Here is a 14028-nt window from a genome sequence, read left to right as displayed (position 1 = left end):
TTGGCATTGGCCACACACACAGGTGCAGGAAAAAACCCTTTACTAGGTGGATATGGCTGACAGAACTGAGCTTTCAGGCACACACTCCCTTCCCCTAAAGACCCTGAACTCTATAAAAGGTATTTCACCTTCCAGCTCTTTGCACCATTGGATCCTGAGACCATCACAGCTCCACCAGCCTCTCTCCTTTTGCACCTTCTCCCCACTCAAGCTGATGAGCAGCTTTTATTTTAAAAAAAAAAAAAAATGCAGTTCTGCTGCCAACGAGGTGAGCCAATTTGCAAATGCAACTTACCCTGCCAAAAACAGCTACTGCCTTTTTCTTTCAGAGATGAGTCAAAAAATTCTAGATTTTAAGGAACTGTCAGGATATAGTATAATTTTATTTGTCCTCAGGAAACAACAACAAAAAGAAGATGATTACAAATAAAGAAACTTTAATTGGCAGGTAATACAGAACATAACAGTCCAGTCAGTGGCAGAACACCACAGTATTTACAGAACTGTAAATATTGTCAAAACTGTAAATACAGCAGCAGCAGCGCCTGGAGGCATCAAATTCAAGAGCTTATCCTACAGCTGGAAAGTTGCTGAAGTCTGTGACATTCCACTGTAAATAAAGGTGTTATTAAAAATTACAAACTGCCCTGTGATGACTTTGATAACTTCTTGTGCAGCAGCTCCTGCAAAAGAGAAGAAAAAACAGAAGGCAGTTAGCAGGTCATATTTAAACAACAGTAAAATAATGTTATTTATCTAGAAGTCCCTACATTGGAATTATTTCAGAAGTGCCTGATAAATCTCCTAGCAGGCAAAAAAGCCCCTCAGTACTTCCCAGTATAAAAGATCAGAAAGCTGCTACTTCAAAAGCTAGCTTTGCATACACTTTCTCTCCATGTACAGACACACAGAGTAAAAATGGGTGAGCAGACAGACCCATGCAAGTTGTGACCTCTCTCATCTGAGGAGCTGAATTAAAAAAAAAAAAAAAGGTAAAATTTAACTGCAAAATAAACTGCAGGGTCACTTCAGTGTGTTCCCTCTGAGTTTTCCTGTAGTAAGAAACATTCTGTAACTTCTTCAGAAATTACCTTTATGTACCAAATTTTGCTTTATCAGAAAAAAATTCCTACATATGCAGAATATGATACAAAATCTTCAGCACTGCATGAAGCAAAATAAAGAAGGTAAGTGAATTGATATATCAATTTTGGGTATCCATTAAAATACATTTGCAGGTCAAATGAAGGTAAGAATCCAAGGCTACTTATATTTCATAGATCTTTAACATATGTGTACTAAAAGATATGTACTGCACTGATTTTAAAATGACTATAATTATCATTTTTCTTTTAAAAAAAATTAAACCTCTTTCCAGCATTTCATGTCTTAACACATTTTTAAGCTTGAAGAGTTGATTGTTTTTGAAATGTATTTATTTTACTGATTAGAACCCTTGGTGCACTCAGTTACTCTGTAGGTACTGTAGAGGTCACATCTCGAGAACAAAGGGGAGGACTGTGCCCTACTGCCATCTGTGGCTGCAGCCTTTTCTCTGCGAGTCCAGAGTAAGTAAGGCAGCAGAGTTGTGGCTGAGCAGGCTGCTGTTTGAGTGGCCCTGGGAGTGTCACCCTTACCTCCCATGAAGGCAGCAACAGCGTGAGGCTCGGCAGCTCCGTAGCGACAACTGCACAGGAAAGGAACAGTCACAAACCGCCTGGCAGTTTTACCAACAAAGCCACACCTCAAAAACAACACTTACAACTCGTGCACATAGTCATCTTTCACCACTACAGACAGCCCATGTTCTTGGAGGAAACCAGTAAGGCATGATTTTAGCTTTCCAATATCATCTTCCACCTGGTAGTTGTAGACACCTGGAAAAATCAACTGTTTCATCACACAACTGTAACATCACAGTCAAAGCTAATGGTTTTGTTTTCCTGAAGTTTCTAAGCCAACTAGACTAATAATAATTGAATGTTCTGTTGATGCTTCTCATGATAGACAAATTACTGCATAGCTGAACTGATTCATACTCCACACATCCCATTAACGATACCAATTCAGATAAATTCTTTAAGTTCCTGAAGAGAAAAAAACTCTAATTTTCTAATTTTTTCTAAATTTTCTAGTTTTCACATTCCCAAAGCTGTATTACTATGGAAACAAAACTACAACTGATATTTTTGCAGTTTATAACTTGGACTACTGTAACTATTGGATCTTTATATTTTTATTATGATGTGAACTAACTGGTATTAACATACCTGGGTATCTGCCATGCTGCTTGTAAAACCTATTGACAGCCCTCAGCATCAGGTACAGCACTATTTCACTGTCTGGGTTATCCATATGGGAAACTGAAAACAGCAAGAGAGCTGGTTAGCTGGTGCAGATGGAATGGAAAAAGCAATGTTTTGAATTCCCTGAAAACAAATAGGAAAATCTGCAGTAGAAAGAAACCCCAATGAATACAACCTGTGACAGAACCTTAATCAAACAGCTGTCAGATACACAATTTTGCCTCCAAAGGTTATGACAAAACCATATTTTATGTATTTAATATAAACTATTCAGTGAAGAAACTCACATTTCAATTCTGGCAGCTGCTTTAATTTAAATGGGTATTCCTTAGTTATAATTTTAGGATTTGAAACACATGCTTTAAGTATTATCTGTAATGACTGCTACTTATACCCAGCTCAAAAAAAAAAAAAAAAAAAAAGAAAAGAAAAGAAAAGGCAATTAAAAAGCAGTATCAGGTAACTAGTTTGTTAGTTCACATCCTAGAGACATAAGCTGAAAGGGGTCAAGATAATTATTTTAATTTGGTCAGGTTAAAGCACCTTTTCAGCTCTGTCAGAATAACTGAGGTACAGGAAAGAGAAGTTTGAAAAAAACCAGTTTTATTTATAGAGTACTACAAGTAAAATCCACAAGAAAACAAAAGTTGAAACATGCATCAATCTGTAAGGTAATTTCTGAAATTTCAAAATGAAATTGAATTCAACATTCTAGACCTAAATCTCCATAACTGTAGTAGAGAGACATATTCCTTACACTAAGAATTTATTTTAATTCACCGAAGACTTTGTGACATTCAAATGATAAAACTGCGTAATGCAACAGAACAGGTAGCTTACATTTCCTTTTCCTCACCAAACCATTCCAAGTTGGAAACGCAGTGAGGTCTGTGGCAAGCAGCAGTACTTACTGATTGCATCCCTGCTGCAGGAGTTGGGGCTGTGCTCCTCGGCCAGCGAGCGGCAGCGCACCACGCGCAGGAAGGCGGCGTTGCTGCCTGGGCACGGGGACAAGGGGGACAAGGAGAGAGTGCCCCGTCAGTGCCACCACTCCCCACAGCTCTGCCTCACTGCCACATGACATGGGAAAGGCTACAACTTAACAGCATTTCATTGAACACTTCCCTGTTTCTCCTCAGCTTGCACTAATAAAAGCCTGTTTAACTACCTTTAGGTCTATGGTCAGGAGAGTTTTAGGGAAATACTTCATGCTCATGTGGAATCTCCATCTACCTGCAAGTTAATGTAACAGCTACACCACAGCAATTCATCAGTCACAGCCACCATGTTTCCCTCCTCCAGGCTGCAAATCAACATGGTTCTTTCCATCTTCCACTACATCTAGCACTGACTCACATGTTCTCAATCAGTATTTTAACAGCACAGCCCATGAGTAGGAAAAGGTCCTTTTCCAGTATCATTGCTATGAATCGACCCAGGGTGCAATTACAGCCCAGCACTGAAAAAGGAGCAACTGGGAGGTTCCCAAATGCTTTACCAATGCAGGGCACCACGCTCTTGGCTCTGTGCTTACAGGAGAGCTTTCCAGCTCTGAGAAGCTTCAGCAGGCTGCTGCTGGAGATGTGTACACATCCAGGACACACACAGCCTGAAGTGCCATCAGCTGAGTTACAGCTTTTCAGACTACCTCAAGTCTGCAGACCCCACACTCTGAAACCAGTACCCCAGCATGGGCAAGAGTGCTCAGGTACTCATCACAGAAAGCAGAGGGCAGCTGCTCCCTGTTGTTTGGAGTGAAAAGATACATCATTTTAAAGCCAACCTTTACAGACTCACTCCTGAGAGATGCCGAACATCTGCTACTTCTCCTGAAAATGAGGGATGCAAATTACTTAGTACTTACTTTAAAATTCTTCAAATACTTCAAATATTGACTTACTGCTTAATAACTACATGATCATTCAAAAGTTTTTGATTATTTGACAACTTGCATAAACCTAGAATAGAATAGAATCCAAGCATACTCACAGAACAATTTCAATTCTCTCTCTGAAATAGACTCAGGTGCCTAAAAGAGAGAATATACTCATTCCAGTACACACAATGACCAGAGAATTCCTCACATACATATTATTTATTGTGAAATAACTAGTTACTGATGTACCAAAAAATAACCCCCAACAACTGTCTTAAATTGTAAAGAGTATATCCCTGTATGCATTTTATTTTTAAGACGAAACCAAATTCATAAATAAGCAGATACTTCACAGATACTTCATTCCATTTAAAGAATGGCCACAGGTTTGCACTCACCTTGCCCAGGGACTGTAACAATTTAGCAGCATGGCTCCCCACAGCAGCAGTATCCTTCTTTGCTTTTTCACGGTATCTGGTAATAATGAAGAAGTAAATAATTACAGCAGAAAGCCACCAACTCCACACTGAAGGCAATTTTTTTTTTTTTTGTTTCACATTATAAAGACAAAATACAAGCCACATGCATGGTAGTGATCTCCCTCAAGAAGTTGTCTACTTACACATTTTGCAATTTGATGAATTTACTGGAATCTGCCATCATATCAGGAATGGTGCCCCGGACAGGCAAGCTTCCTTGCCCTTCATTTGCCACAAATTCCTTTAAAGCTCGAACCAAAATCCAGAAGGAAGATGACTACAAAAGCACAAGAGACAGTCATGTACACAGATGTTATTTACAATGCTTTTTCTACATTTAAGTCTTACCCGTAACTACTCATACCTGCTCCGTTAGTTTTAGGCAGCAATCATCATTAAAAAGCTCTTCAATCCCTCTTGGAATCTATGAAAATAAATAAATAAATTGGGTTGGTAATTCCTTGACTTTTGATTTCTTGAATTATCTCATCACTCACTACATAGGTGAACAAACTCCAAGTGACCTCAGAGTTTCACAGCAAATCTCAGAATCCTACACAGTCAGTGCTGCTCAGACACATTTCAAACAGCAGCCCTGCCCAAGAGCAAGGCAATGCTTCTGAGCAAGATCAATGTCACAAACAAAATCTCATCTGACTTCCATCTTTGACAGAGAAGATTTAAAGAACTGGAGCAGAGAACTGGTGGGGCAGCGCAGCCAAAAGGTCGGGGAAGGGGAATGGGGCTACAAAAGTCAGTGTGTTAGTCAGAATCCTTAACTGCTGCAGGTCAGTCTGGCACATAAACAAATATTAATATCCTGGGCCGTGTCTTGGATGACAGCACTAAGTTTTGCCTGCTGCTTTCTTGGGAGACTTAACATGACCATTCAAGCAAGGATCAGCACAGTTCAAAACAAAAGAACATAATGTAGGAAGAATCACAGAATGTGCTTTTGTCCCATGCAGCCTTTGCAGTTTACCCCAGACAAGAAACTAAAGAAATCAGAGCTTAATTTTAAATCACGAGTTATAAGGTCAGGATTATTTAAGAAACAATGAAAACATTACTTCTAATGCTTTTAAGCTTGACCAGTTTATGAAGGGAATTTTGTAGTAAGTTTCTTCAAGAGGAAAGAACTGAATTTATTGCATCAGGAGTCCCACGCAGCCTTTCAGTTCTATAGAGAGTAACTACTACAGCCCCTGGCTCCAATACAGCACAATTTCAGCAAGTGCTCTCAGTTTCTCTCACACCAGTGTATTTAAATCAGCATCAGCCACACCTCTCACTGCTAAATCCTTGCAATTGTACCCAGCACTTCAGAGTTTTTTACAGACTGAATTGTACAAGTCAGACAAGAACTCACTGATGCACTCTGGTTGCTGACTCATTCTAGACTTGAATTCAAGTCTTCAGGAGGGAAATGCAGATTTCTTGCAAGAGCAAGGGAGTAAGAGAATTTCCATAAGCTACATTTCCAGCTAGTCTAGGTCTATTTAACTACACAGTTTCAGTTCTAACATTGTACTAATCCTGTTTTAGCTAAATACAAATGTTATAAATGGAATTTCTGTCCTAAAACTGAATAATATATTCTGAGAAAATGAGGCAGTTGAAATTGCTTCAATTTTATCAAGGAAGTGTTTATTTTACCTCTGTACGATTTAATGCTGTATTCACATTTTTTATAGCTTCCTCAAAGTTTTCCTCATCTTCTGGGGTGCCATTTTCATTCTTTAAGATACCTTATTGAAAAAAGAATTAAAACACATAACTGTTTGAATTACATCTCATCATTTATGTCTTACCAACAAAGCAGACTGGCTGTGGATCTATTTGTGGCATATCAGCTACCAGCAAAAAAATGAAAAATTAATCACAAGAGAAAAGATCAGATGTAATTATAAAACTAACTTCATCTAAATTCTGCACATTATTCATTTTCCTGTGATGTTTAGTAGAAATTACTTAGCACAAAAGCACTGGTTTATTTGTGTAAGAAGGATATAATGAAGTTTCATAAGCACTAAATTAACAATTCAACTCTCCTTCCCATGCCCATCATGTTTTGCTGGGGTTTTTGGATCAAATTTGGCAAATACTTATGCATCCACAGATCAAGCCAGCCCAAGAAAGGGCCTCCACTAAAAATCTGACATAAAGAAAGGTAATTACTACGGATCAGATCTGCTTCTTATCACAGCCTGGGGATAAGGACCTCTTCAAACTTGCCCACAGGCCATCTTCAACTGAGGAAACACCAAAAATTCAGTCAATGGTGCTTTTCTACAATAATTTAAGACAATACATTATAGATCTTAAAAATGCCACATGAATTCTAGTACCGTAAAAAGGTATTGGACTGAAACCCCTGCAAAATGAAGTCATTCACACAATGGTTACAGCACAGTCAGTGCTACAGAACCTGGCCATGCAGAGATGAATGGTTACCAAGTGTCTGATGGGTCAATGGACACACCAAATACTTGCAGAATAACAATTCTGGTGTCAAAAGCCATTTGCTTTCCTCTTTATCACATTTTTAATGGAATTTTCTCTTAAGGCCTGTGCTCCCACCCAAATCAAAACATGCTCTGGATCTTAGACAGGATAAAACATTGACAACAAACATTTATAAGCAAGTCTGGCATCTTAAGATCCACCTGTACAAAACAATCATTTAGCAGAAGAATCATACAGTATATACCAGCATATCTTTCATAAATTAAACTTGAGAGAACTAAGGATTACTTTCCAGGTACCACCTGCTATCTATTTCTGCCAGCAGGAATAAGGGGCCCCTGAGACATGGGTTACCTTGCCGAATCAGTTCTTTGAAGGCTTCTTTCTCTTTGTAATTCTTAGGCAACTGTTCACTTTTCTAAATTTAAAAAACACAAAGAGATTTTTGTCTTTAAAATGCCTACTAAAAAAGCTCACTGTGTTCAGACTGCTGAACTCCAGAAGTCTGTCACTGCTCAAACATTCACTTGTATTTCAATTAGTAATCTTTTTTTTTTTTATTCCACCTTGGTTTTTTTTTTTATGTTACACATTGCCAAAATAATTAACTGCTTCAGAAAAGACAGACCAATAATAGTAATAATACAGTTTTGCAACATACCTCATTGAACCATTTTGTGAGATACTTGGCTACAATCACAATCCATGGGGTGTGGCTGTGGTCCTGTAATTTAACAGTGGAGAAATCTTTGTCAGGTTGAGAAAAGATAAAAAAGAGGAAACAAATTCAAAACCTATTTTTAATGTAAACTCCAAATATCCTTTCCACTACTTTAAAGACACAGGACATGTTCCAGATTTTGATTCAGCCGAAATGTTAACTACTATACAAGAAAATATCAAATTACTATTACTTTATTTAAAAAGGGTGAGCCAAGTTCTCCAATATTTTTCTGGAGTGAAACTTATGCTATGCACAAACACCCACGGTGCAAAGCTCTGCAACAGTAGATTAACTATAAAAATTAAAAAACAAATTCCAAAAGAGGGTGTGAGGGGGTATTCAATCTAACAAAAGATCAAGTTGTCCAAGAATACTCCTTGCTTCCTAAGACCCCCACCTGCTTAAGATTTAAATAGACTGGAACATTTGGGGCAGAGGCAAAAATAGTTCCTCGTGACTGATTCTAGAGTTGGTTCTGCTCAGATGAGACTTGGCACCAGAGTCATCTGCCAAGAGCCATTTTCACAGGATCCCTGCGCTGTGTATCTGCATCTGTACTAGGGAACACAGTGCAGACACACACCAACCTTTTTGTCCATATGCTCCAAGTCATAATCCTGAACGTGTTCTGTCAGTTCTGGAAATGGTTTGTCCAGTCTCAGATCTTCTAACATATTGTCAGGGTGAGATTCAACAACTGTGAAAAAATGACACAACTCATTTCTCAGCTTTATGTCTGGCCTTCAAAACAGAGCTACAGAAATACAGGATCACCTGCTACTTTCAGTGCTTGATTCTCAAAGTGTTCTGTGTAATAACAGTGTTCTGTGTAATGACCCATAATGTCAGCATAATCCCTAATTTTACTATTTGTTGCAGTCCATAATCCCCATGCATTCCTAAAAGAATGCAAACTACCTAAAACTTAACAAATACTAAATATGTCACAAGATGAAAAAAGACAAAAAACCCCAAAGTGATGTAAGTTATTGAAGCTTTAAACCTTTCAGAAAAGTCTTTACCTCAGCAAATCCTCTAACCTGTATGTTCTTTAATCACGACTCTCATGTAACCAACCAGTCCATAGGTCCTGCAGACCAGCAGAGGAATGTTGGAATTCCAGAGAACTTCAGCCAGGCGCAACAATGTACTGTAAGGAAAAACATGCTTTTTTCAGATCTACAGAAGACAACATTTAACTATAAAGTTAACTCCTGCACCAGTTACTCTGTGAAAGAGACTTCTCAGAAAACTTCTCTAATATCATCATGATCCTAAGCACGTAAGCTAATCAATTTCATAAAGGAATTTACAGTGAGTTGGAAAAATATTCATCCATTATCTTACTTATGTCTCATTCCACCCTCCCAAATGCTCCAAGTATCAAATAAAAAGCTTCAATGAGTTGTGAGAGAGAAATAAAGAATTAGATCCATGTGTTGCAGAGTCCTAACTTCGAGCAGAGGCAATTCCCATCAGAGGAGCAAAAAGGTTTCCAGAAAATGCCATCACTGGCTGTAATTTTCCTTCACAATGACAGAGTTGTGTTCTGCTTAAGTTTTTCTGCAAGGAAGTGCCTGTGCATAAATGCACACACACACACATACACATATATATATTTATATATATATATATAAACCTGCTTTTACAACTGAATGAAAACAGGTAATTCAATCTTAGGTAATTCTTACCTTTCTGGCAGTTGTGTTGCAACCACTAAGTTAAACCGATTAAAAAAGGAAGGGTCGTTGTCTAAAAGCTTTTCTGGACTCTAAAGAGGGGGAAAAAATATATGTCAGGGAACACTGAAAATTTCTGAGTACAGAGCAAGTCTGCTGCATATGAAGTGTTAAGTGAAAGTTATAAAATTAAGATAAAGTTACAAAATAGTGTTTGAAATACATTAAGTGATTTTTTGTTTGAAATAAATACAAATGATTTATCTTTCTCAAGTGCTGTTTTAGCCTGAATCTATTTAAACTGCAACATCACAAAGCAACACAGAGCTGTTATTTCACATTTTTATTGCACTGTATAATACACACATAGTACTAATTCAGGAAGACAAACCTCTTCAACAAAGTTTCCAGAAACATCACTATTCAATTCCTGCAAGAGCTCCATGGCACTCTGGGCACGATTCTGTTTCAGAGCAACCAAAATGAAATGTAATTTACACAGTGTATAAGTACTACATAATGCCACATGCTAACAATGCCAAACCAAGCAATACCAACAAAACAACCCCAGGAAACACCCCGCAACAAAGGCCATTTATAAGCTAAGGCTCCCTACTCCAAGCCTTGCTCATCTGAAGCAGAAATGCATCCCATAATAGCAGGCACTTTGTTTGAAAGCATTTTCTGTAATACCATTTTAAAAAGACAAATTGTGCGACAGCTATTTCCTAATTTCCAGTTTCATTACAGAATTTCCAGGAGTTATCTATGCCTCTCACACTCTCTATGAGTTTTTATGATATTTTTTCCCCATTCACCTCTCTTAGCTTTACTCCTTCAACCACAATGGTCTTATACCTCATCCTTCCATAGATTTTTTGACTTGAATCATAAGCTCTTCATTTTTTTTTCTATTCAATCTCACTACAATTATCTTCTCACTCATGAGCAACCAAAAATAAACATGGGGAATTCTGTTAAAGAATAAACAGACTTTAACCTATAGATATATGCTTTTAGCATTATTCATAATACCACATTTAAATACTCAACACTTCCATGCTTTCAATACACATAAACTGACATTTATTATCTCCTTACCTGACCAATATGGCTTTTTTGCAGAAAGAAACTGAAAAGGAGACAAGAAAATTACATGTGAATTTTTATTCTGAAGAAAAAACAGCACTGAAGTTACAGTTTGTTCTGCAGAATGTGCTGCTCTCATGCCCAACAAACCACTTTCCCCTTTAAATCTGCTTTTTCTCACTGTTGTATTCTCCTCAGAAACTGTTTCTTAAGAAAGCTTTTCAATTCCCATAAATGTGACAATATAGGCATGTGAAATATAGAACATGCCAAATGTGAAATATAGAACATGACAAACTTCTCTAGAAGACAGGATCATGCTGCAGGTTCTTTCTCACCAAGCTAATCAAAGACTCACTAGCACTGATTTCCTCATATAATGGAATATCCTTCCCCCTCACATAACCCCTGTAGGTATCTATGTGCACTGTAGCACCACAGATCAAGAATTAGTACTCAAATAATTTTTACAGGATTTGCAAACGTTTTCTTACCTTTTCCCCTGCTGCACAGAGCCTTTCAAAGCTATGAAAGCTAATAATGTCTAGCAGTCACAGTTGCACAATGACTAATGAAAATTAAGTCATCTGCATCACCAGAATTAGGGAAAATATATTGAACTACACTGAAACACTAGCGATGTCATAGCTCAAGACTACATCAAACAAGTTAACTTTCAGTATTTTTATATTGAGTAGAGCATTGTCCTTATAAACTTGATGTGTGAAGCAAACAGACCTGTAAGGTCCAAACCCAGCAAGTAAAATAATTTAGCAGCTAATATCAAAATGACTGTGCATGCTGTTTGTCACCAACCTCCAAACTCACAGAAGACCTGGAGAAACACAGAGTGGCTTTTAAAAGAATCTTACAGGGCTTCTTAGCAAATATAGAGATGGAACTACCTATGAAACTGTCACTTGTCAATTTGTAATTGAAATCAGTAAAAAACCTACTTATTTCCAACATCTTCTCCAGAGACTCGATTCCCATCGACAATTGTAAACGAACCAATACCTTTGGGGGGAAAAAACCTCCTATGAATAACTTGGCATCATCAAGCTGTCAGATCACAAAGAAGAGGCAGAAGAAATATCTACTGACCTGGCAGCACCAAGTTTTTGAGTATCTCAGTTCCTGTTGCTGTTGCATTTATCACGCAAACATGGGCAGATTCCAATGCTTCTTGGCCATGGTCACCCCACAATCTGCATTGGGAGGGAAACCAAAAGGCAATGAAGCTATTTAACTTCAGATTGCACAGCCAATATAAACAACAACAAAAAAAGACAAAGGGAGGGCTGCTGTGCTACTGTCCATTCACTGCTGAGGACCTAAACAGCACAAACCAAAATAAACACCCTTAAGGAAACTTACTGTGAAAACTCTGAGACTTTCCAAAGAGCACTTTCCCTGACATTTCATTTTCTCCAAATTTACACCACATGCATGCACACACCTCTTTCTCTTGAAACATACTTTAACTTTTTAAAAACCAGCGTAGGTTAAAGCAGTCCTTGCCTAAATTTTGTCCTAATGCCGAACATTCTATTTTTCCTAACTTTTATAATAAATAATAGAATTTTATATGTATTTTTAAAAATTTCTTGTACAAGACACTGAAACACATAGGAGACAGAAATCAGTCTTGCTGAGTCTGGTACTTCAGACCCCTAGAAAACAGCACTGAGACTGAGATCAGGCTGGGACAGTCCTGGGTCACATGTCCTGCTGATTTCATTGGGGTGGCACCTCACAGAATTTTTAGGGTTGGAAGGGGCCTCTGGAGGTCACTCAGTCCAAGCCCTGCCCAGGCAGGGTCACCTGGAGCAGGTGACACAGGAGTGAGTGTGTCCAGTTAGGTTTGGAATGTCCCAGAGAGGGAAACTCCACAGCCTCCCTGGGCATCAGCTCCAGGGCTCTGCCCCCTCCAGGAAAACAAGTTCTTCCTCATGTTGGGATGGAATTTTTTGTGGTTTAGTTTACGGAAATTGCTCCTTGTCCTGCTGCTGGGCATCACCTAAAAGAATCTTGCCCCACCCTCTTACACCCACTTTTGAGATATTTCTATGCGTTTATGAGATCCCCTCTCAGTCTTCTCTTCTCTGGGCCAATCAGGTCCAGCTCCCAGTCTTTCCTCTCAGAGGTGCTCCAGACCCCAAATCCTCTCTGTGCCCTCCACAGGACTCCAGCGTCTCCTTGCGGAAACTTAACAGCCACACTGCAGACAGACACCCCTAACTCCGGTGCCATTACCCTTCCCTGGTAACTCGGATCTTTTCTCCCTTTCACAGAACCCAAGAATGGATCAGCCTGGAGAAGGCCACAGGGCTGCTCTGGTGCCACCTCCCTGCTCCAGCAGGGCCATCCCAGAGCACAGGCACAGCAGTGTGTCCCTGTGGCTCTGCAATGTCCCCAGGGAGGAGACTGCACAGCCTCTCTGCCCCATCTGCTCAGGGCTGGCACTGCCCAGGGCAGCAGCTCTGCCTCCTGGGCAGGGGCAGCTCCTGGGCTCAGCCCTGCCCGTGGCTCTGGGGCCATGGCTGGGCCCGGAGCAGAGCCTGGCTCCATCTTTCCAGCACACCCCCCTTCATAAATTCATATATATACCGAGAGATATACATAATATAAATATTTAGAATATACATATTTATATATGATATACTTATACAACAACATTGTACAAATTACTTATACATTTTATATAAAAACATACTTAAGTACCTAGGTAGATACATATATCAATGTACCTCTATCCCCCTTTGTGAATATACTTAAGATTATGTATGAATATATATATGCCCCTTAACATATACTGTTAACTTATTACATATCTACTGTCTGAGTGCCGGTAGAGCCCTCATGGCCCCGGCGGTTGGACATAGCTCCTGCTCCCCGCGGCTCCGCTGGGCCCGGCGCGGCCCCGGGGGCCTGTCCCCGGCACGGAGCCGAGGGGACCCGTGTCCGCCGCGGACCGCCGGAGGCGCGGCCCCGCTCGCCGCTCGGTCGCAGCCGGTCCGTGCCCGCCCGCGGTACCTGAGCTGGCGATCGTAGCGCTGCTCCTTGAGGCCGGCCCGGCCCGGCCGCGCCATGGCCGCTGCTCCCGCTGCGCACGCGCGGGGCGGCTCCTGCCCTGCCCTGAGGAGCGGCCCCGGCTGCGGCGCCGTGCCCGGGCCGTGCGCTAGGACCGGCCGCTTCTGTGCCTCTCTCAGCCCTGGCTCACAGCAGCACCTGCGCTGCTGGAGGCTCGAAGCCGGCAAGGTCGGTAGCACCTGCAACTTTCCCCCTCACTCGCACCCACCCCGTGTGCACGAATGCTGCTCCCGCCCTTCCCTGTGCCGCTCCTGGGGACCCCCTCCACACCTTTCATTTGCCGCGACATGAGGTCTGAGAGAGAGCTGTATTGAAC

At 40.3% G+C, this 14028-nt stretch overlaps 1 protein-coding gene across 2 annotated transcripts; it reads right to left on the bottom strand.

Moving 5' to 3' along the window:
• Nucleotides 1-364: 364 nt before the first annotated feature.
• Nucleotides 365-13720, bottom strand: NAE1 (NEDD8 activating enzyme E1 subunit 1). Of its 2 annotated transcripts, XM_041462852.1 has the most exons (20): nucleotides 13656-13720; nucleotides 11724-11827; nucleotides 11576-11636; nucleotides 10632-10662; nucleotides 9922-9993; nucleotides 9543-9622; nucleotides 8892-9001; nucleotides 8439-8548; nucleotides 7789-7851; nucleotides 7482-7545; nucleotides 6318-6409; nucleotides 5026-5085; nucleotides 4805-4938; nucleotides 4581-4656; nucleotides 4296-4335; nucleotides 3218-3304; nucleotides 2271-2363; nucleotides 1763-1877; nucleotides 1638-1687; nucleotides 365-683 (listed from the first exon to the last, which is right to left on the bottom strand). In XM_041462852.1, the coding sequence occupies exons 1-20, from the start codon at nucleotides 13709-13711 to the stop codon at nucleotides 574-576; spliced, it is 1608 nt and encodes a 535-aa protein (XP_041318786.1). In that variant the 5' UTR covers nucleotides 13712-13720; the 3' UTR covers nucleotides 365-573. The 2 variants fall into 2 exon arrangements, with proteins under 2 accessions (XP_041318786.1, XP_041318787.1); XM_041462853.1 differs by lacking the exon at nucleotides 11576-11636 and having other exon boundaries at nucleotides 13656-13672.
• Nucleotides 13721-14028: the final 308 nt, after the last annotated feature.

The sequence above is a fragment of the Pyrgilauda ruficollis genome, unplaced genomic scaffold (assembly GCF_017590135.1).
Source record: "Pyrgilauda ruficollis isolate IOZ18807 unplaced genomic scaffold, ASM1759013v1 scaffold160, whole genome shotgun sequence".
NCBI classification, from domain to species: Eukaryota; Metazoa; Chordata; class Aves; order Passeriformes; family Passeridae; genus Pyrgilauda; species Pyrgilauda ruficollis.
The sequence above is the reverse complement of the archived record's forward strand: the minus strand, read 5'-3'. Positions and strand labels throughout refer to the sequence as shown.